Here is a 20,845-nt window from a genome sequence, read left to right as displayed (position 1 = left end):
GTGGGTGTGAGTGAGAGAGTGGACGGTGGGTGTGAGTGAGAGAGTGGACCTACCTGCAGTACTCTCTCAGGGAGTTGACAATTCCAGATACTAACCCGTTTCTGTGTAAAACAGATTCTTCCTCATTTAGTCATTGCTCCCTTTACCAAAGCCCTCGGCTGCTCGCCTTGTTTTTTGTAAAATAATCTCTTTTGTTCTCTAAACCCGTTTGAGATTTTAAACTACGTGCTGCCATCTGCTGATGTCAAGTGAGTATTGTCTCCTGACAGGATATAAGGAACTAATTTTCATCAATGACCTGGAGCAAAGAGGAGGAGGATGGTTCAAAAGCAATGGGAAAGGGAAATGTGAGAGAGGTCAGGACAGAAGAAGCAGCCGGGGGTATTACCAAACGGCAGCGCCTCGTAATGGAGGGCAAACTTACTCCTTTTTTCGAGAAAGCAGGAGGCAGTCATTGAAGAGGTGCAGGTAAATGGGCCTCGTGGAGAGCTTGAATTTCGACCCGGTGGTGTTATTGACCTGGGAATCCACTTCAGTCAGTTCCCCATGCTTTACCAGCCAACGGGACTGAGAGATCAGTGGGAAAATCTGTGGAAAGAGAGACAGAACGCCAAACTCAGAAATCCATGACAACTCTCAACAAGATCCTTAACTATCTACTGCCATCCACTGGGCTCATCCACAAAATGGAAGTAAAATCATTCTGGCCTCTCATCCCCAAAATGACAGCGAGTTTATTGGAAATGAGACATTTCTCCAGCAACTGTGCAGCGGGCAGGAGTTTTTAGTTTTCACTTTAGGAACTGAGTCTGAATCTGATGAGCTGTATTCCCCTCTGTCAGTTGGTTCTCAGGCTATAATCAGCTCAGCAGTTTCAATCGCACGTTAGCAGATGCTTTACCACCAACTCAAACCAACCCCTTAATTCACTACAAAATTGGCAGCTTGCTCAGAAAGGTTGGCTGGGCAGCCTGTTGGAATAAGGGTACAATTCTTACTTTCGGAGCTCTCATTGAGTCAAGATGTGAGAAGAGGCAGGTTCAAATCTCATCTGAGCCCTTCTGCATTGTGACTTGTAGTAAAGGTAAAGCCATCATAGTCCCAGAGAACTGTTCTCTCATTAGAGAGAGACAGACAACTGGTGGTGAGGGGCAATGCCCAGTAGGCAGGGTGACCTCAGTCAGTGCAGGAATTGAACCGACTCTGTTGGCATCACAAACCAGCCATCCCACCAACTGAGCTAACCTGTTAGCGTTAGTCTGAGACAACAGAAAGATTGACTGGTGTCAGGCGGAAGTCTGGGAGCAGAGGGCCTAATTTTGAAGTTAAGCTGCATTGCAGGAGCAGGTTTTACTCTGTATTATTCAGGCACTCGAAGTGCTCAATGTTGCCAGTAAGTCTCTCTCACAGCGCAGCCAACGTGTTCTGTCTCAGCTCCATTGGTGGACAAACACATGGACACGCGCTTGGAAGTCTTCCCTCTTGTGAATTCCCTTGGGTCTGGCCCCTGGCAGCCATTCGAGCAGCAGCTCAGCCTCCCGTCTTTCACTTGGCATTGGAGGATGGCACCTGATTATTCTCACCCTCCCTGTGAGCACTCCACAGGCAGCATGGCTACAATGGGCAAACGTAGTACAAAGGAATACAGGAGTAGCCATTCGGCCCCTCAAGCTCACTGTACTACTCATAAGATCAAGGCTGATCTTCCACCTCAATTCCATTCTCCTGGTGTATCCCCATGTCCTTTAATATCCTTAATATCTAGAAACCTTTCAACCTCTGTCTCAAAAATATTCACGGTCTGAATGTCCAGACCTGGGGTAGAGAATTCCAAAGATTCACCACCCACTGACTGAAGAAATTCCTCCTCACCTCAGTCTTAAATAGCCTATCCCTAGTTCTGGCATTGTTTCTCTCCCAGATAATATAGACCTGGTTTCCCCAAGTTCCCAAAAGAGGACAATTCCACTATCCCAAGGATCAGTCTGAGGGATATTTATTGCATTCTGTCTATGGCAAGTATATCCTTCCTTAGGAAAGGACACCAAAACTGTACACAATACCCAAGTGAGGTCTTAGCAAGGTTCTATACAATAGCAGCAAGACTACTTCACTGCTATACTCAAACCCTCTTCCAATAGAAGCCAACATACCATGGGACTATCTAGTTGTTTGCTGCATCATGGGAATGCTAACTTTCAGTGACCTATAAACAAGAACTCCCAGGTCCCTTTAGACATCAACAATACCCAGTCTCTCTGTGTTAAAAAAATTACTTGCAATTTCTATTTTTCCCGCCAAGGTGGAAAACTTCACATTTTTCCACACTTCATTCCATCCACCATATTCTTGCTACTCGCTCAGCCTATCTAAATTCGCTCGATAGCTCTTTGCATCTCCTCCTAATTCATATTTGCACATAGGTTTATGTTATCAGCAAACTTGTAAATATTACATTTGATCTCCACATCCAAAGCATTGATATAGATTATGAATAGCTGAGCTGTAAGCACAGATCCTTCTGATATCCCACTGTTTACAGCCTGCCAACCTGTTTATTCATACTTTGTTTTCTGTCCATTAACCAATTCTCAATCCATGCCAGTATAGAGTCATCCCTCTAAACCTTTCCTGTCCATGTACCTATACAAATGTCTTGTAAGTGTTGTAATTGTACCCACCTCTACCACTTCCTCTGGCAGCTCATTCCATACACACACCACCCTCTGTGTTAAAAAGTTGCCTCTTAGGTCCCTTTTAAATCTTTCCCCTCTCACTTTAAATCAATGCCCTCTAGTTATGAACTCCCCTGCCCTCAAGAAAAGATCTTGGCTATTCACCTTACCCATGCCCCTCATGGTTTTAATAAACCTCAGCCTCCTATACTGCAGGAAAAAAGTCCCAGCCTATCCAGCCTCTCCTTTTAACTCAAACCCTCCAATCTTGGTAACATCCTTGTAAATCGAATTGCACCCTTTCCAGTTGAATAACATCCTTCCTATAGCAGGGCGACCAAAATTATACGCAGTACTTGTACCCAATATTCAGGTTTACTACTTTTTTGACGACTTTATAGCCATTTCCTTTGAACTAATACAATCGTTAACATGCTAGCTGTTGTCGATCACTTATCCTATTTGGTTTCTGAACCTTAAAGGAATGTCAATTTGTTGTAAACATATATTAATTCTTTAATTGCTAACTATTCCCTGTCTATCATTGTACCTTTTAATGTAGTTTCCCAATTCACCACAGTCAATTTACCCCTCCTACTGTCATAGTTTCCCTTGTTTAAACTTAACACCTTAATTTCAGATTGAACCACATCACTTCCAAACTTAATATAAAATGTAACCATATTATGATCACTCTTTCATACAGCGTACTTTACAACAAGATTGCACAACACTAGATCTAAAATTACTCAATCTCTAGCTGGTTCCTCAACATACTGTTTCTAGGAAATCTCATATACATCCCAAGAACTCATCCTCCATAGAATATGTGCTAATAAGATTTATCCAGTCTCAATGTAAGTTTGTTCCCCCATTGTTACATACTCCTCTGATTTCCTGGTTTACACCATACTTTATATTGCCACTGTTGTTTGGTGGCCTGGAAGCAATTTCTACCAAATGTATCCTGCCCCTTGCAGTTTCTAAGTTCCAGCCAAACAGATTCTACACCTGACCTCCCCAGCCAAACTCTTCTCTCATGAATGTACTAATTTTATCCTTAATTAACAGTGCGACCCACCTCTGTTTCCTTTTTGCCTCTTCTAGCATACCCTTAAAGATTTAGTTCCCAGTCTTGGTCACCTTGCAGCCAGACAGACAGAATGTCTATTAGATCCAACGTGTTTATTTACATTTGTGTTGTCAAATCATCTACCTTTCTGCTAATGCTGTGTGCATTCAGATAGAGTGATTTTCCTTCCATCTTTTCATTATTTTTGCAATCTATTTGGTCACTGTTGGGTTTGTATGTTTTGTCCCCTCCTGCGACATTCAGATTATCAATTCCCTTAGGGCTACTTTGCTGTCTTGCCTTTAATTTATCACATCTTCTTTTACTTGATCCCTTGTCCCTGACCAGTCTAGTCACACCACTTTGCACAACACTGGCCGAGCACAGTTCATTCAGGCGAAGACTGTCCCACTGGTACAACTCCCTCTGCTGCCAATGCCATGAATCAAAACCAATTTCTCCTGCAACAATCTTTGAGCTACATTTTTGACCCGCTAATCTTATTTACCCGACACCAATTTGCTCATGACTCAGGTAATATTCCAGAGATTGAAGTCCTGCAACAAAAACAGAAATTGCTCGAAAAGCTCAGACCCGAAACACTTATTCTGATTTCTCCCCACAGATGCTGCCAGGCCTGCTGAGTTTTTCCAGAAACTTCTGTTTTTGTTTCTGATTTACAGCACCCGCAGTTCTTTTGGTTTTAAATGAGGTTTTGCATTTTAATTCAGCTATCATCTGCTCATATTTTCAAAGCAGAACATTGTTGCAATCCTACCTGTGTCATTGGTCCCTGCATGTACCATAACAATTGGATCCTTCCCCTCCAACTGTGAATTTCTCATTAACCTATAGAAGATGTCGTGCACTCTAACCCTGGGCAGGCAACACTGCTACCTGGACTCTTGCTCCCTCCTGACTATACTGCTCTCTGCTATCATTACATTCCTATTAATTCCTCCCTCCCCCTTCCCCTTGAATAGCTACCTGTAACACAGTGCAGTCAACGCATCTTCCCTGCAGCCATCCCTTTCATCCACATGGGCTGCAAGAACCTCAAACTGATTGCAGAACTACAAGACCTTATCTTCCTCCCTTTCTAACTTCTCGACTGTCATGCCTGGCTCACTCGCAGTCACAAACCTCCTGTCGTCAATTACAGATTGCTCAGACAATCTTATTCAAATATCTGTGAGCCCCACTTGCAACAGAAGCTTTTCTTATTTCAAAAAATATACTTCATTCATAAAAAATACCTTGATATATGTAGAGATAGTAAGAACTGCAGATGCTGGAGTCAGCGATAACAGTGTGGAGCTGGAGGAATACAGCCTGGCCTGCTGTGTTCCACCAGCTCCGCACGGTGTTATCTTTGATTCCAGCATCTTCAGTTCTTGCTATCTCTGAGTGAATTATAACCCCACTGCCAAGCCTCTTCTAAGGATGCAGCTTTCCTGCTCCTCTGATGCTGCCTGGCCTGCTGTGTTCCTCCAGCTCCACACTCTTTATATATGTACCTAGTCACAAACGCAGTTTAGTTTTGTACAGTAGCATATCAAGGAAACAAACAAACATTGGAGTCTGAGATAACAAGGTGCGGAGCTGGATGAACACAGCAGGCCAGGCAGCATCAGAGGAGCAGGAAAGCTGACGTTTCAGGTTGGGACCCTTCTTCAGAAAACATTGAATTTTGACTGTATCCAAACAAACCAATCTCTTACTTGAACCAAACTATATTTACATGCATTTGAGGCTCTAGGAGGATCGGATAACTGAATGTACCCTGTTTAACTTCAGCAAGAAGACATCAGACAGTGGTTTTGCCCCACCGTGCCTTGGCCGCAGCTGCCATTCTTACAATAGAAATGTCCAGGTGACCCTCCCCCTCCGTATTTATGGGCGATCAGTGTCCTTTGTACACAGCAGCTTACCTTACTTTCAAAGTGGATTTTATTGTTCAGGTGAATGAGTTCCTCTGTCCTCTTCATTGACTGTACACTAGAATTACACTCTTGTGTCAGCTGATAGAGAAAGAGGTTACAGTCAGTACACCTTCCTTATTCTCTGTTGGGTTGAACTGTGCTTAAATTTATAGGCCCCAGATTACATTAACAAAGATTGAATTCTTCCTCATCCAATCCTGGCCTGAATTCTCAACACCCACCTGTCAGGCAATGTGAATTCTCAATTGCGGCACCCAGATGGGGAAATGGTTGCATGTTGGTAATGTCACTGTACAAGCAATCTAGAACCCCAGGTTAATGTTCTGAGGATATGATTTAAATCCTACTATTGCAGATGGTGAATTCAACTTAAAAAAAGAATTGTAATTTGAAAGAAAAATCAAGGTAGTCACTAACATAAAAATGTGTCTGGTTCACTAATGTCCTTCAGGGAAGGAAATGTGCCAACTTTACCTGGCCTACATGTGACTCCACACCCACAGTAATGTTGTTAACTGCCCTCTGGGTAATTAGAATCATAGAATCATACAATCCCTACAGTGTGGAAACAGGCCCTTCAGCTCAACAAGCCCACACCGACCCTCAGAAATGGGCAATAAGTGTTGGCCATAGCCCCCCAACCCCCATGACCCAACAAGCCCATGGTGCATCTGGTTATGGTTTCAACATCCTGTCTATCACCGTCCCAGAATCCACAACTCCCTAGTCAATCTAAAATCTGCCTGACTCAGCCTCGAACATATTCAATGACCCAGAAGAGAATTTGAAAGAACAACGACCCCCCTAAGAGAAGACATTCTTCCTTATCTCCATCTTACATGGGAGATTCCTTGTTTTGAAACTGTGTTTCTTAATTCTAGGGGAAATGGCATCTCAGTATCTACTCTGTCAAGCTCCCTCAGACTTCTACATGTTGCAGTGAGGTCACCACTCATCTTTCTAAATTTCAATGTATAAGAGCCAACTCATTCAACCTTCAAAAGACAGTGCCTTTATCCCATGAATCAGTCCATGGAGCCTTCTTTGACTGGCTTCCAATGGATACCCAGGCATAGGTAAAGTGTTCTAAACTATACACAGTACCCCAAATGCAATCTCACCAATACCTTCTACAGTTGTAGCAAGCCTTGGCCTGGATCTCACCCGGATTTCAATGTACTTTCCAACTCTCTACTTCCCGTCCTGTGTCTACTTTACGTTTAAATTCAAAGCCTTTCACCTTTTTGAGTTTGTCGAAGGCCTTTGTGGCTGTCTCTTCCTCCTGGGAGCCCTGTTTGGTACGTTTCAATATATTCTGTAATACAGAGGGATCATCATTCAGTTAAGCCAAGAGACGAGAGGAGTGAGATCTGTTTACCTGGGAGCACAGAGTGAAAGGGGAAATTTAATAGATATGTGCAAAACCATGAGAGATGTTGCGTGGAGATGAGCTGAACTTAATGTACACAATGAGTTGTTACTGTTTAGAATGTGCTATATGAAAGGCCGGTGGATAGATTCAATACTAACTTTCAAAAGGGAATTAGACATGTATGTTAAAGGAGAGATTTGCAGGGCTGTGGGGGAAAAGCAGACAAATGGAACTTGTCATAGAATCGCGGTTTCGAGGAGTCAGCTCAATTACAATGGGCTGAATGAGCCCCTACAGTGTTGTGAGATTCTATGGGTTTACAGCTTTAGTGCTTTATTATATAGCATCTTTTCTGTTATGAAGATTTATAATATTGGCCTTTTACCTCCACCAACATCTTCAGTCTCATTATCCTCTGGAATGGCAGGATTAGAAATGAGGTGAGGGGCAGTCGCTGGCAAACTTGATCCTCTTCCAGCTTGGCCAAGATACTGGAAAACCTGGAATTCTCCTGCCTGCAGGGGTGATCCAGAGAAAAATTCAGTCACTACGTGCCCCTGGCCATGTTTGTGTGTTATCCATAGCCCACTGCAAATCACACTTGGATTCTGAGTCACCGTGTTCTCTCATTTCAAACCCCTCTTCAGGGCTTGAGAACAAAATGTCATGTTTGGACACTCCAGTCCATTGTCAGAGGTGTTGGAATTTAGATGAGATGTTAAACTGAGGCATGCTTTATCTGCTCATGCAGTTGTAAAAGATCCCAGGGCATTACCGTGAAGAAGAGACCTGTTCTTCCCAGTGTCCTGGCCTAATGTTTATTCCTCAGTCAAGATCAGGGAAAAAAAATTATCTGATCATTATCACATTTCTGCCTGTGGGAGCTTGCTGTGTACTTGTTGGTTGCCGGGGCTTACACATTACAACAGTGATCACACTTTGAAAAGTAGTTCACTGACTGTAAAGCTCTCTTGGGCATCTGGTCATTATGAAAAGTTCTATTTAAATGTTAGTTTTGCTTTCTCTTTCAAAGCAAGACTTCAAACCACATCTCCACTGTCTAGATGGACTTAGTGGATTGTGTTTACAACTATGAACGCCCAGTGATTTTTCCCCTTCTTACCCTGGGCCATTAAGTTAATAGCACAGACAGGAGATCATACTTGGTTCCTTCTAGTCTCTCCTTTCAGGGTCACAACGGGTGGTACATTTAATCACTGAGCCGTCCCAACCTCCCATTACTTTGTGCAAGTCAATCGTGCAAAAGTGAAGGCTCAGCTGCTCTCTTGTTGCATGAAAGAAACGCTCACACGTACAGCAGCCGCTGGTAAGTCTGTTCTTGATATGCCTGGTTGGTCACGTAAGGCACATAGACTCTCCTGAAGGCGGGGCAGTGAGCCAGCACAATGTCACACACATCAAAATTCAAGATATCCTTCTCCAGCCTCTCTTCCAGCTCCTGCAGGAACCTGAGAACAACGGAGTAGACAAGACGGAGCCAGGGCCCCTAGTTACCAACAAGGAATAGAATGGCTAACACACTGGTTGTAACTGTATTTAGAGCGAAAACTAATAGATAAATGGAACATTGGTTTCTGTAGATATTTGTCGTTAGACTTAAAAAGTGCAGTCAACCTCCATCAGTTCTCAACCTCTAATCCCGTACGTCCACCTTCTTTTCCACTTCCCTCAGATCTACCATACCCACATTCTCAGCCTCACCTTTAAAGCTGTCTGTCTCCACAAACAGAAAATACAGTCTCTTGTTAAACTGCTCCCATCATTGCTCTTCTTCAGTAAATTAATCCACACTCAATTATCTGTTAACACAGGGTCCACGTGTCGGTCCCACTTTTTGATTGGGTGAACTGACACTGGGCCTGATCTTGTCTGTCACTTGCAGAGGTGCCTCGGTCAGGCAGGTTGGCATATTCTCTGTGAGTCTTGTCTCTCCCTGCACCCAGCCATGCTGAACCGTAGACAGGATACAGACCGCTCTGCACTGAGATGGCAGCACCCAGCACCCTGGTGTCTGGCACTATATCCAGCGGCTACATGCCATTCTTCTGCCACAGCTGCATATTAGGAAGCTTGAGGTATCTGTATTCCCGTACCACCCGCTCCTCCATTGATAATATTGAGCAACAGCACAAACACTGTCCAGCAGATTGTCCAGCAGACAGCATCTCACTGAGCAGATATGATAGCCACATCACATAAAACATTTATTGCAAATACTGATTTCAAGTGTTGATGAGGGCTTTCATCTCAATGTCTGGTCAACATTATTTGTTTAAAGTTTAATTCTTTATAGTCAACTCGGTACATTAGCTTCATGCTATAAACAGCGAGGGAAGTATCACAGGTGAAACTGCTCTGGATTATTTCTGGTTGTGATATTTTAATCACGTGCATTAATACCATACAACATAAGACACAGGAACAGAGCAGGCCATTCAGCCCATCAGCTCCACACTCAGTGAGATCATGGCTAATCTGATAATCCTCAACTCCACTTGCCTGCCTTTTCCCCATAACCCTTGATTCCCTTCCTGATTAAAAATCTGTCTATCTCAGCCTTGAATATAATCAATGACCGAGCCTCAATATCCCTTTGCGGTAAAGAATTCTACAGATTCACAACCCTCTGAGAGAAGAAATTCTCCCTGTTCTCTTCCTGTAAATGTGCAATCCCTCATTCTGAGGTTACACACTCTGGTCCTAAATTCTCCCACAAGGGGAAACAGCCTTTCCACATCTACGCTGTCAAATCTTCTAAGAATCCCATATGTTTCAGGGCCCAATCTACTCAATCTGTCCTCATAAGAGAGTCTCTCCATGTCTAACATCAGTCTAGTGGACCATCTCTGGATTGCCTCCAATGGTAGTATATCTTTCCTTAGATATGGGGTCCAAAACTGTTTACAGTATTCTAGCTGTGGTCTGACTAGTGCTTTGTACAGTTCTGGCTAAAGTTGTTGCATTTAATTGACTTCAGGAAATTATTATCAAACGGGGTAAGATCACTGTGCTAGCCATTTCAAACACTCAGATTGATAATTGGGGAAAATGGATTCCAATCCAACCAGACAGCTGCTGGAATTAAACAAATTAGGTGTATAAAGCTAGTGTCAGTGATGCTATGGAATTATCACTGATTTGTTTTATATAAAAGAGTGGCTCACTAATGCCCTTTATTGGAGGAAATCAGCCATCTTTATCCTCACATGACTCCAGCAATATGGTGGATTCTCAATTGCCCTCTGAAAGCTGACTGAATCATTCAGTTCAAGAGATGGGCAACATTTGTGGCTTTGCCAGTGATGCACAGAAAAACAAACCAGGCTACATATCCCCCTTGAATTATTCCAAGCCCCCACCCTGAACCCGACTCCTGCAGGGGTCTCCTTGCACATGGAAATGGATTCACAGGCACAGGGTTCAATGGGTAGCTTCATTCAGAACCCACTCAATTCCAAAAGCTGGATGTTGAGCATCAACAAGCTATTTGGTTGCAAACAGCATCACATAATCCTGTCCCCTCCTAACAGAAACACTGGCTGACTTGTTCATCATAGAATCCCTACAGTGCTGGAACAGGCCCTTCGGCCCAACAAGTCCACACCAACCCTCAGAGCATCGCACCCAGACCTATCCCCCTGTTACCCACCTAATCTACACATCCCTGAACACTATGAGAAAGTTAGCACGGCCAATCCACCTAGCCTGCACATCTTTGGACTGTGGGAGAAAACCGGAGCACCCAGAGGAAACGCACACAGACATGGGGAGAATGTGCAAACTCCACATAGACAGTCACCCAAGGGTGGAATTGAACTTGGGTCCCTGGCACTGTAAGGCAGTAGTGCTAACCACTGAGCCACCATGCCACCCATCCACTGTGCTGCCCAGGTCAGTTGCAGTGCCTCCTACTGGTTTCTATGGCTCGGTTCCACATGCGGAAAAGATTTTAGTAACAGTGCAATTGGAGGAATGGGCTGTTCCTGATCTTAATCCCGATGTCTATGGGAGATGGTCAAATCGGTTAAGTTCTTTTCACTGATCGCCACAAGCCTTACTTTTCACTGACATCTTTGACATCGGGCAGTTTGGAGAACAGCCACTGCTTTTCCTGAATGTTGAGACATCCCTGGAGCTCCCTGGAGTTATGGAAATGTTCGACGGCGATGGTGAGACTCCGAAGGTAGGATCCTTCCGAAGTGACCAGTTCAAATTTGGCCTATTGGACACAGAGGTTGCAACTGGAATTTCAACACAGATTTACACAGCAACTCAAACTCAACCCAGGGTCACAAGCACAGAGGCAAAAGGCAGAAAAATGTTGGAAAAATGCCACGCAAATGAGTTGGACAGTAAAATAGGGGAGAATGCCCATTAGCAGGAATCAGCAGAGGGCAGTGTCATCAGGAAGAACTGAGGAAGATAGCCTGAATCTAAAGGGATCCCCAGCCTGAGGACTGGGCAATCCAAGCTAATGCTCTGAAGATAACAAGGTGTAGAGCTGGATGAACACAGCAGGACAAGCAGCATCAGAGGAGCAGGAAGGCTGACGTTTCAGGCATAGACCCTTCTTCAGAAATGGGGGAGGGGAAGGGGGTTCTGAAATAAATAGGGAAAGAGGGGGAGGCAGATAGAAGATGGATAGAGGAGAAAATAGGTGGAGAGGAGACACAGGTCAAAGAGGCGGGGATGGAGCCAGTAAGGGTGAGGGTAGGTGGGGAGTTAGGAATTAGGTCAGTCCAGGGAGGATGGATAGGTCAAGGGGGCGGGATGAGGCTAGTAGGTAGGAGATGGGGGTGGGGCTTGAGGTGGGAGGAGGGGACAGATGGGAAGAAGGACAGGTTAGGGAGGTGGGGACAAGCTGGGCTGGTTTTGGGATGCGGTAGGGGGAGGGGAGGTTTTGAAGCTTGTGAAGTCCACATTGATACCATTGGGCTGCAGGGTTCCCAAGTGAAATATGAGGTGCTGTTCCTACAACCTTCGGGTGGCATCGTTGTGGCACTGCAGGAGGCCCAGGATGGACATGTCGTCTGTGGAATAGGAGGGGGAGTTGAAATGGTTCACGACTGGGAGGTGCAGTTGTTTAGTGCGAACCGAGCATAGGTGTTCCGCAAAGCGGTCCCCGAGCCTCCGCTTGTTTCCCCGATGTAGAGGAGGCCACAACGGGAACAGTGGATACAGTATACCACATTGGCAGATGTGCAGGTGAACATCTGCTTGATGTGGAAAGTTTTCTTGGGGCCTGCGATGGGGTGAGGTGTGGGGGCAGGTGTAGCACTTCCTGCGGTTGCAGGGAAAAGTGCCGTGTGTGGTGGGGCTGGTGGAGAGTGTGGAGCGGACAAGGGAGTCACGGAGAGAGTGGTCCCTCCGGAAAACAGATAAGGGTGGGGAGGGAAAAATGTCTTTGGTGGTGGGGTGGGATTGCAGATGACGGAAGTGTCGGAGGATGATGTGTTGGATGATAGAAGCAGGCGGTGCAGGGTTGGGGAACGATGAGGTTGGAGGCTGTGGGTGGGAGGTCAACTGAGGTGATGAGGTTGTGGATGGTTTGGGAGATGACGCATCCGACGCATCATCCTCCGACACTTCTGCCATCTGCAATCCGACCCCACCACCAAAGACATTTTTCCCTCCCCACCCTCATCTGCTTTCCGGAGGGACCACTCTCTCCGTGACTCCCTTGTCCGCTCCACACTCCCCACCAGCCCCACCACACACGGCACTTTTCCCTGCAACCGCAGGAAGTGCTACACCTGCCCCTACACCTCCCCCCTCACCCCTATCCCAGGCCCCAAGAAGACTTTCCACATCAAGCAGATGTTCACCTGCACATCTGCTAATGTGGTATACTTATCCACTGTTCCCGTTGTGGCCTCCTCTACATCGGGGAAACCAAGCGGAGGCTCGGGGACCGCTTTGCGGAACACTTACACTCGGTTTGCACTAAACAACTGCACCTCCCAGTCGTGAACCATTTCAACTCCCCCTCCCATTCCTCAGACGACATGTCCCTCCTGGGCCTCCTGCAGTGCCACAACAATGCCACCCGAAGGTTGCAGGAACAGCACCTCATATTTTGCTTGGGAACCCTGCAGCCCAATGGTATCAATGTGGACTTCACAAGCTTCAAAACCTCCCCTCCCCCTACCGCATCCCAAAACCAGCCCAGCTTGTCCCTGCCTCCCTAACCTGTTCTTCCTCCCACGTATCCCCTCCTCCCACCTCAAGCCCACCCCCATCTCCTACCTACTAACCTCATCCTGCCCCCTTGACCTGTCTGTCCTCCCTGGACTGACCTATCCCCTCCCTAACTCCCCACCTACACTCACCTTTACTGGCTCCATCCCCGCCTCTTTGACCTGTGTCTCCTCTCCACCTATCTTCTCCTCTATCCATCTTCTATCTGCCTCCCCCTCTTTCCCTGTTTATTTCAGAACTCCCTTCCCCTCCCCCATTTCTGAAGAAGGGTCTATGCCCGAAACGTCAGTTTTCCTACTCCTCTGATGCTGCTTGGCCCGCTGTGTTCATCCAGCTCTACACCTTGTTATCTCAGATTCTCCAGCATCTGCAGTTCCTACTATCTCTAATGCTCTGAAGATATGGGTTTAAATGATGTATGAAGAGAGACTGGTCAGTGAGGATTATAATCACTGGAGCTTAGATGAATGGCAGGGGATCTCACTGAAACCTATAAGCATAGAAGAGAGGAGCAGGAGTAGGCCCTTCAAGACTGCTCAGCCATTCAATATGATCATGGTTGATCCCTAATCCCACCCTCCCCTCTTATACCTTGATCCCTTTAGCCACAAGAGCTGTATCCATCTCCTTTTTGAAAACACAATGTTTCTAATGCAACCAGTTTCTGTGGTAGAGAATCCCACAGGCTCATCACTCTCTGGGTGAAGAAATTTCTCCTTATCTCAGTCCTTTATCCTTCAACTATGATTCCTGGTCCCGGGAATTCCTAACAGGGCTAGACATAGTAAACATGATGAAATTCGATCCCGGCTGACGGAATCTGGTGGATAAGTGTGATTGTTTAACAGTAATTGAGGCCATTATTGGGCTCACTAAAGATAAATCCTGTCTATAATAGGATGGTTCTGTCCATACGTCTCTGCAAGGAGGCCCGGATTTGTGTCTTACCTGCTCCAGAGGTGTGACATAACGTATCACCTGAAGATTGGAAGGGAAAAAAAATGCCCTTTCTCTTTGGTGGAGGTTAGACCCTACACTAATTTCCCAATCATTCATGTAAGAATCGGTCATAGGATCATTGGCTCAAGGTCACAGCGGCACAAATCATCCCCAAGTTGTTAAGTCCAGCTATGCATTGGGCAAGTTCCAGGGAGCGGCCAAACATTTTGGAGAGAAGAATGAAAAGAAGTGACCCTGGGCTGGGCCTACACAGCTTCTCGCAGCCTGTTCATATACCTCAGCCAAGGCTGTTCCACAATCAGAGAATGACACAGAAACAGGAAGAAACAGGTAAAAAAACTGTAAAAGATATGAAACGCATAACATAAAAAAACAAAGGGACTGAAATATTCCCGAATGGTTAGGTTTTGTCTGGATGCTGTGATCGGCCTTGGTACAGCAGGGCAGATGAGACCTGTTGCTGGGTTCCTGAGCAAGGCCTAAACAGTGTTTAACCCAGACGGTTCACTCACCTCCTGCAGTTTCCGCTGCTCATTGCCCATTCGATCCAGCAGCCCACTTCTCCGCACATCCGGGATGTCCTGCCAAAGAGCAAATGCGTTCCCTCGAACGGACCTCTGGGACCAGCCTGAGTTCTTTGGTAATGATCTGTACTTGCTGACCAGGATGGCGTCATCTTCTTCGATGACTGTGTCGGCCCGTTTCTGCCTTTGGATTTCACGGTCACTCGCCACATTGCTGTACTCCTGGTACAGGATCGCTATAACGCAAACCAGTGTAGGTGTGAGTCCTCCATGCACTGCGCTGGAGATTATATTTGGTGAACCAACCAGAACCAGGAACACGATTGAGCAGGCAAAGTCCTTCCAGAAGAAGCTCCCCAGGGCTACACTTCCCAAACATTATCCCCACCATGAGCCTATTTTCAAGGCTCGCAGTTTCTCACAGTCCCTGTGAGAGGAGGGTGGAGGGAGTCAGGGCAGGGGACAGCAGACTTGTGACACCAGAAAAAGAGGGAGAATAGAACTCCATGGCAGAGCAATCATAGCTACCTGGGAGCTTGTGACCCCACATGCTGTCCAATCCCCGGCTTTGGGAAGGCCTGCCCCTTGGTTTGATCCAGTCCTGCCAACCACCTCTCCAGAAAGCCACAGATGTTCCTCAGAATTGGGTCAACCTCTATGCACCAAGCCATTGTCCCCTGGTTAACCTCTGAACAATTCGGAAAATTTAACTGCACCCCCAAACGAAGCAAGCAGTCTAGAAGATCCAGCTTGGTTTATGGCCATTACTGTGTTAGTTTATTTCAGACAAGTTGGCCCAGAGTTAGGGGAGGGTCGAGTACTGTTGTTAGGACATGGGTATGTGGGCATCTGGGGGGAGGACATAATTGGACATGGTTCTTCACCTTTCTATGAAACGGAAAGGAAGACATGGATGTATATAGCATCTTCCATAATGACAGAACCACCCAGAGTGCTTTCATTGCCGACGAAGCACTGTTGAAGCAGTGTGACCGTTGTAATGTGGGAATTGCAGATACTTCCTAAAGAAAGCATTGAGATCGTGAACAGGGAATCCATTTTCAGATAATGCCATTGATGGGATGAGGGCATTACTGGCTGGACCAGCATTTACTACCCTTCGCTAATTGCCCAGAGTGGCCAGTTACAAGTCAGCACGTGGCTGTAGGATCACATGTGGGCCAGAGCATGTAAGGACAACAGAAATTAGTTGACCACATGGGTTTTTATGACAATCGATTGTGATTTTTTACTAGCTTTTTGTTGAATTCAAATGTCACCATCAAACATGTCCCCAGAACATTAGAGATAACAAGGTGTAGAGTTGGATGAACACAGTAGGCCAAGCAGCATCAGAGCTTTCCTGCTCCTCTGATGCTGCTTGGCCTGCTGTGTTCATCCAGCTCTACACCTTGTTATCTCAGATTCTCCAGCATCTGCAGTTCCTACTACCCCCGGAACATTATTCTGGATTACTAATCCAGTGACATTGCCACGCCACCAGCACTTCCCTGGTTGAACCTACAAATTCTGACTTGGAGGCAAGAGTGCTAACAGTCTAGATTATGGGTGGCCAGCTTGCCAACTGTGACTGGGTTCAGTTAATGGATGGCATGGGGCATCTGTGAAAGCAAAACACAATGAGGATCTGCATCTTTTAAAGAGGAGGGAATGAGAATTTGGTAAGATATTGAACAGCTCCTAGTGCCTTGGGACCTTAACACAGCACAATTCCGAACATACCCATAAGGAGGGAGTGAATTCATTTTTACTCACAGTTCAGTAGAAACCTGGAATGCCTCCTTTCTCTCAGCTGTTTTGCATTCAATTCCCCTTCTGACCCCACTCTCCTGAACGAAGAAACAGAAACAACTCTACATCACATTTAACATCATCCTCTAACAGCCAGGGTGTCACTTTGAAGTACTGACTGTTCGGGTTTTGCTGACTGCTGTAAATCTATATAATTGACATTTCAATTGTTGATGTTAATGCTGACATGGGTTGGAGTTACTGTATTTGTATCTGCGCATGAGTGCAAATGTGTTTACAAGAGAGTGCAAGTGTCTGTATGGTGAATGGATGTGTGTGTTTGATTATATATGATTGAATGTGTATGAGAACGTGTGTGCATGTGTGTCTGTGCACATTTGTGTGTGTGTGTGTATGTGTGTATATATGAGTGTGTGTATGCATGTGTTTGGGTATGTGTGTGTTATGTGAGCATGTGTGTACATCTGAGTATGTGTAAATCTGTGTATGTATGTGTCCGTGTGAGTATGAGTGTATCTGTGTGTGTAAATGAGTGTGTGTATATGAGAGTGTATGTCTGTATATGAAAGTGGATTTGTGTGTGTGTGCGTTAGTGTGTGACTGTGTGTGAGTGTGTGTGTGTGTGTGTGTGTGTGTATGTGTGTGAGAGAGTGTGTGTGAGAGTGTGTGTGTATGTACATCAGATAGAGAGAGAAAGTGCGAGTGTGTGTGTGCACATGTGCGTAGGTGCGCGTGTGTGTATGAGAGTGTGCGTGTGCATGGGTGAGTGAGTGTGTGTGTGTGAATGTGTGTGTGCATGTGTGTGTATGTGAGTGTGCAACTGCGTGAGTGAGTGTGTGTGTGCGTGTGTGTATGTGAGTGTGCACGTGCGTGAGTGACTCAGTGAGTGTGCGTGTGCATGAGTGAGTGAGTGTGAGTGTGCGCGTGCATGTGTGTGTACATGAGTGTGTATGTGCATGAGTGAATGAGTGTGTGTGTGCGTGTACGTGAGTGTGCATGTACATGAGTGAGTGAGTGTGTGTATGTGTGTATATCAGAGAGAGAGAGTGCGAATGTGTGTGTGTGTGCGCGTGTGTGTGTGTGTGCGCGTGTGTGTGATTGCGTGTGCATGAGTGTGTGTGTGTGTGAGTGCATGTGCATGAGTGCATGAGTGTGTGTGTGCATGTGTATCAGAGAGAGAGAGTGCGAGTGCGTATATGCACGCATGTGTGCGTGTGTGTGTATGAGTTTGCATGTGCATGAGTGAGTGAGTGAGTATGTGTATGTGAGTGTGCATATGCATGAGTGAGTGTGTGTGCGTGAGTGTGTGTGTGTATATATTAGAGAGTGAGAGTGCGAGTGTATGTGTGCGCGCATGTGTGTGTGTGCACGCGCGTGTGAGTGTGAGTGTGTGTGTCTGTACGTATACGCGAGCACACGTGTTTATCAGAGTGATCACTCCATATCTCAGCCGCAAGAGAAATTGCTAAATCTGACTGCAACAGTTGGTGTGTTATTTTTTTCTTTATTCTGTCATGGGCCTTGGGTGTCACTGGGCAAGGCCAGCATTTGTTGCCCACCTATAACTGCCTTTGAACTAAGTTTGTTGCTTGACCCATTTCAGTGGGCAGTCAAGAGTCAAGTTCATTTCTGTGGGTCATGCAGAGGCCAGACTGGGTAAGGGCAGCAGGTTGCCTTCTCTGAAGGACATCACTGAACCAGATGGGTTTCTATCACAATAGAAGATGGTTTCATGGTCACCATCACTGAGACTAGCTTCTAAATCAAAGTCTTATTAATTGAATTTAAATTTCACAAGTTACTGTTGTTTGTGTGTGGCAATTCGAGATGCTGATGCATAAACGAGGCCCAAATGTTACCTTGGAACGGTGCTTGACTTCCACATGTTGGGTGGAGGACTGTCAAAGATGAGACCACTCCTTTGTGGCTTTGGAGACATATTGCTGTTGATCGAGACGAGAGACTTGCTCTTTTTTTTTGCACTCTCTCTGCCTGAGAGCAAGATGTAAGAAAGGAAACAATGAGATACCCAGGACATCGAAAGACCCAGCCACACAGGCAAATGTCTGGCATCACAGATGCACAGTGCAGGAGAAACCCTAAGCAGAGGGAGTACATGTAAATACCAAGTGGTGAGCAGCAGACTCTGACAGGTTGTTCAAAACCAGATACTTGAGATGATTAAGCAGTGTTCCAGAGACAGCACAGCCATGAAACTATAAAATGTACAGAAGTATGCCATTCAGCCCATCGAGTCTGCTGCACCATACAATGAGAGCCTGGGCGATCTGATATTCCTCAACTCCACTTTCCTGCCTTTTCCCCATTACTCCTGATTGGCTTACAGATTAAAAATGTGTCTGTCTCAACCTTGAATATACTTAACGACACAACCTTGACAGCCCTCTGCAATTCCAATGATTCCCTACCCTCTGAGGGAAGAAAGTCCTCTCCATCTTAATCTGTGACTCCTTATTCTAAACGTACACTCGCTGATCCTTAGACTCACCGACAAGGTCAACCTAGAGTGAGACAGAAGCTCCTGTGACTTTACAGAGCAGAGAAAACCTACCATCCACTTTACAACAACAACAATACGCATTTGCATAGTTTCATTAACTTTTTGTCATTGGCATCAAACTAAATTTGGCACCAAGGCATGTGAGGAGGCACAAGGACAGGTGATAAAAAGTTTGGTTAAAGAGGCAGGTCTTCAGGCGCACCTACAGGGAGGAAAAGACAAAGTGTTAAAGCCTACAGGGAGGTACATGAGTTAGAATGAAACCCTAGCACTGAGTGAGACCAGATGTGCAGCATTTCCAAGACATTCAACAAGAAATGAGACAAAATAAGAAGAAGGGCATCACAAATAGCAGAAAGCTGAAATATAAACTGGAAACAAGTAGAGGGGGCACATCAAAGCACATACTTAGTGACTGTTCCTGATGTTTTTAGAGAACCCAAGGATGATAGCTGCAAAGGATCTGCTGACATTCCAGTCGCTCAGTAGGGGCGTGCTGTGGTATGGGAGTCAAAGGGGGCCAAATGGAAATGGCTGCACTGTGTCTGAGTAACGCTGCACCTTAATTACACCCTGACTACAGGCAGGGAGTTGTTCCCACAATGCACAGCATCATTAATGTTTACAACACAGAAAGAGCCTGGCTCATCCATTATATCTAGGCCAGCCCTTTCCTGGAGCAAATCAAAATGAATTCTGCAGCCTCGATCTTTGCCGCACTTTCCTCTGTTTCTATTACATTTCCTTAAGAAGATATAAAGTTTGCTGACCCCACTATTCCTGGTGGGAGAAGCTTTCCGTCTCCATAACAACTCCACATAAAGACACTTCTTTCAACCACTTTCCCCGCTTTCTTACAGAAAATCTTAATTTGCTGATTTCTTGTCACTGACCTCCCAATCAGAATCATCGCTGCTCCAATTCGTCACATGTTTCAAGTTCCTATTCAATCTCGCCTTCGTCTTTCCTGTTTCCATGGAAACAGCCCTGTAGCAATAACTTGCCAGTGCTGGCATTATCCTGGTACATTTACCAGGAGTTTAACGTCCTATTTATTATGAGGGGCTCAAAAATCACACGAGATGTGGCCTAACCACTGCCTCATCCAAATCCAACATTACTTCCTTGTCCTAGTCACGTATTCCCTTATTTATAAACCCAAAATAACAGCCGGCTTTCTGTATGGGTTTACCTATCTGCTCAAGCACATTCCCAGAAATATTTTTTTAAGTTTATTTTGGGATGTGAGTGTCTGTCAACAAGCCTGACATTAGGTGCTCATCTCTAATTGCCCTGGATAAGGTGGGAGTTAGCTGCCTTGTTGAATCACTGCAGTCCATGTGGTGCAGGTTCACTCACTGCGCTTTCTTTCCTGTCACAGTCTGATACAACTCAGTGGCTCATTACACCTTTTATTTAAGAGTCAACCACAATGCAGTGGACCTGGAGTCACATGTAGGCCAGACTGGGGAAGGATGGCAGCTTTACCTCTCCCTGAAAGCATTAGCACAGCAAATGGGTTTTTCACAACAATCTGATCATTTTATACCATTTGAAAACTCATAAAAACCAATAAAATAAATCAACCACATAAATGATTGACATCCCCTTAAAGTGGCACTGCAGCAAAGATCAAATTATCAGCAGAAAGTTATCAATTTAGATTAAAATATTAGTCCAAGGGCTGAGGAGGAGGTCCTCTAGCCCCTATGGGTGTGCACTGGTCACAGAAGCCATCAAGTCTAGGAGGGAACAAGGTGTAGAGCTGGATGAACACAGCAGGCCA

At 45.5% G+C, this 20,845-nt stretch overlaps 1 protein-coding gene across 5 annotated transcripts in view; it reads right to left on the bottom strand.

The window, feature by feature from the left end:
* Positions 1-420: 420 nt before the first annotated feature.
* LOC109911915 (rho guanine nucleotide exchange factor 19-like) overlaps positions 421-20,845 on the bottom strand; it is an 85,135-nt gene continuing 64,710 nt past the window's right edge. For all 5 annotated transcript variants that reach the window (XM_048615237.1, XM_048615238.1, XM_048615235.1 and 2 more), the window contains 9 exons: positions 18,398-18,530; positions 16,542-16,615; positions 14,754-15,001; positions 11,142-11,302; positions 8,379-8,531; positions 7,448-7,577; positions 6,931-7,005; positions 5,679-5,768; positions 421-588 (listed from right to left, as the gene is read on the bottom strand). In XM_048615237.1, the coding sequence (XP_048471194.1) occupies positions 421-588; positions 5,679-5,768; positions 6,931-7,005; positions 7,448-7,577; positions 8,379-8,531; positions 11,142-11,302; positions 14,754-15,001; positions 16,542-16,615; positions 18,398-18,530 (1,232 nt within the window). The remainder of the gene's footprint in view (positions 589-5,678; positions 5,769-6,930; positions 7,006-7,447; positions 7,578-8,378; positions 8,532-11,141; positions 11,303-14,753; positions 15,002-16,541; positions 16,616-18,397; positions 18,531-20,845) is intronic.

Source organism: Rhincodon typus, chromosome 31 (genome assembly GCF_021869965.1).
Source record: "Rhincodon typus isolate 14 chromosome 31, sRhiTyp1.1, whole genome shotgun sequence".
In the NCBI taxonomy this organism is placed as follows: domain Eukaryota; kingdom Metazoa; phylum Chordata; class Chondrichthyes; order Orectolobiformes; family Rhincodontidae; genus Rhincodon; species Rhincodon typus.
This window is presented reverse-complemented; position numbering and strand designations above follow the sequence as displayed.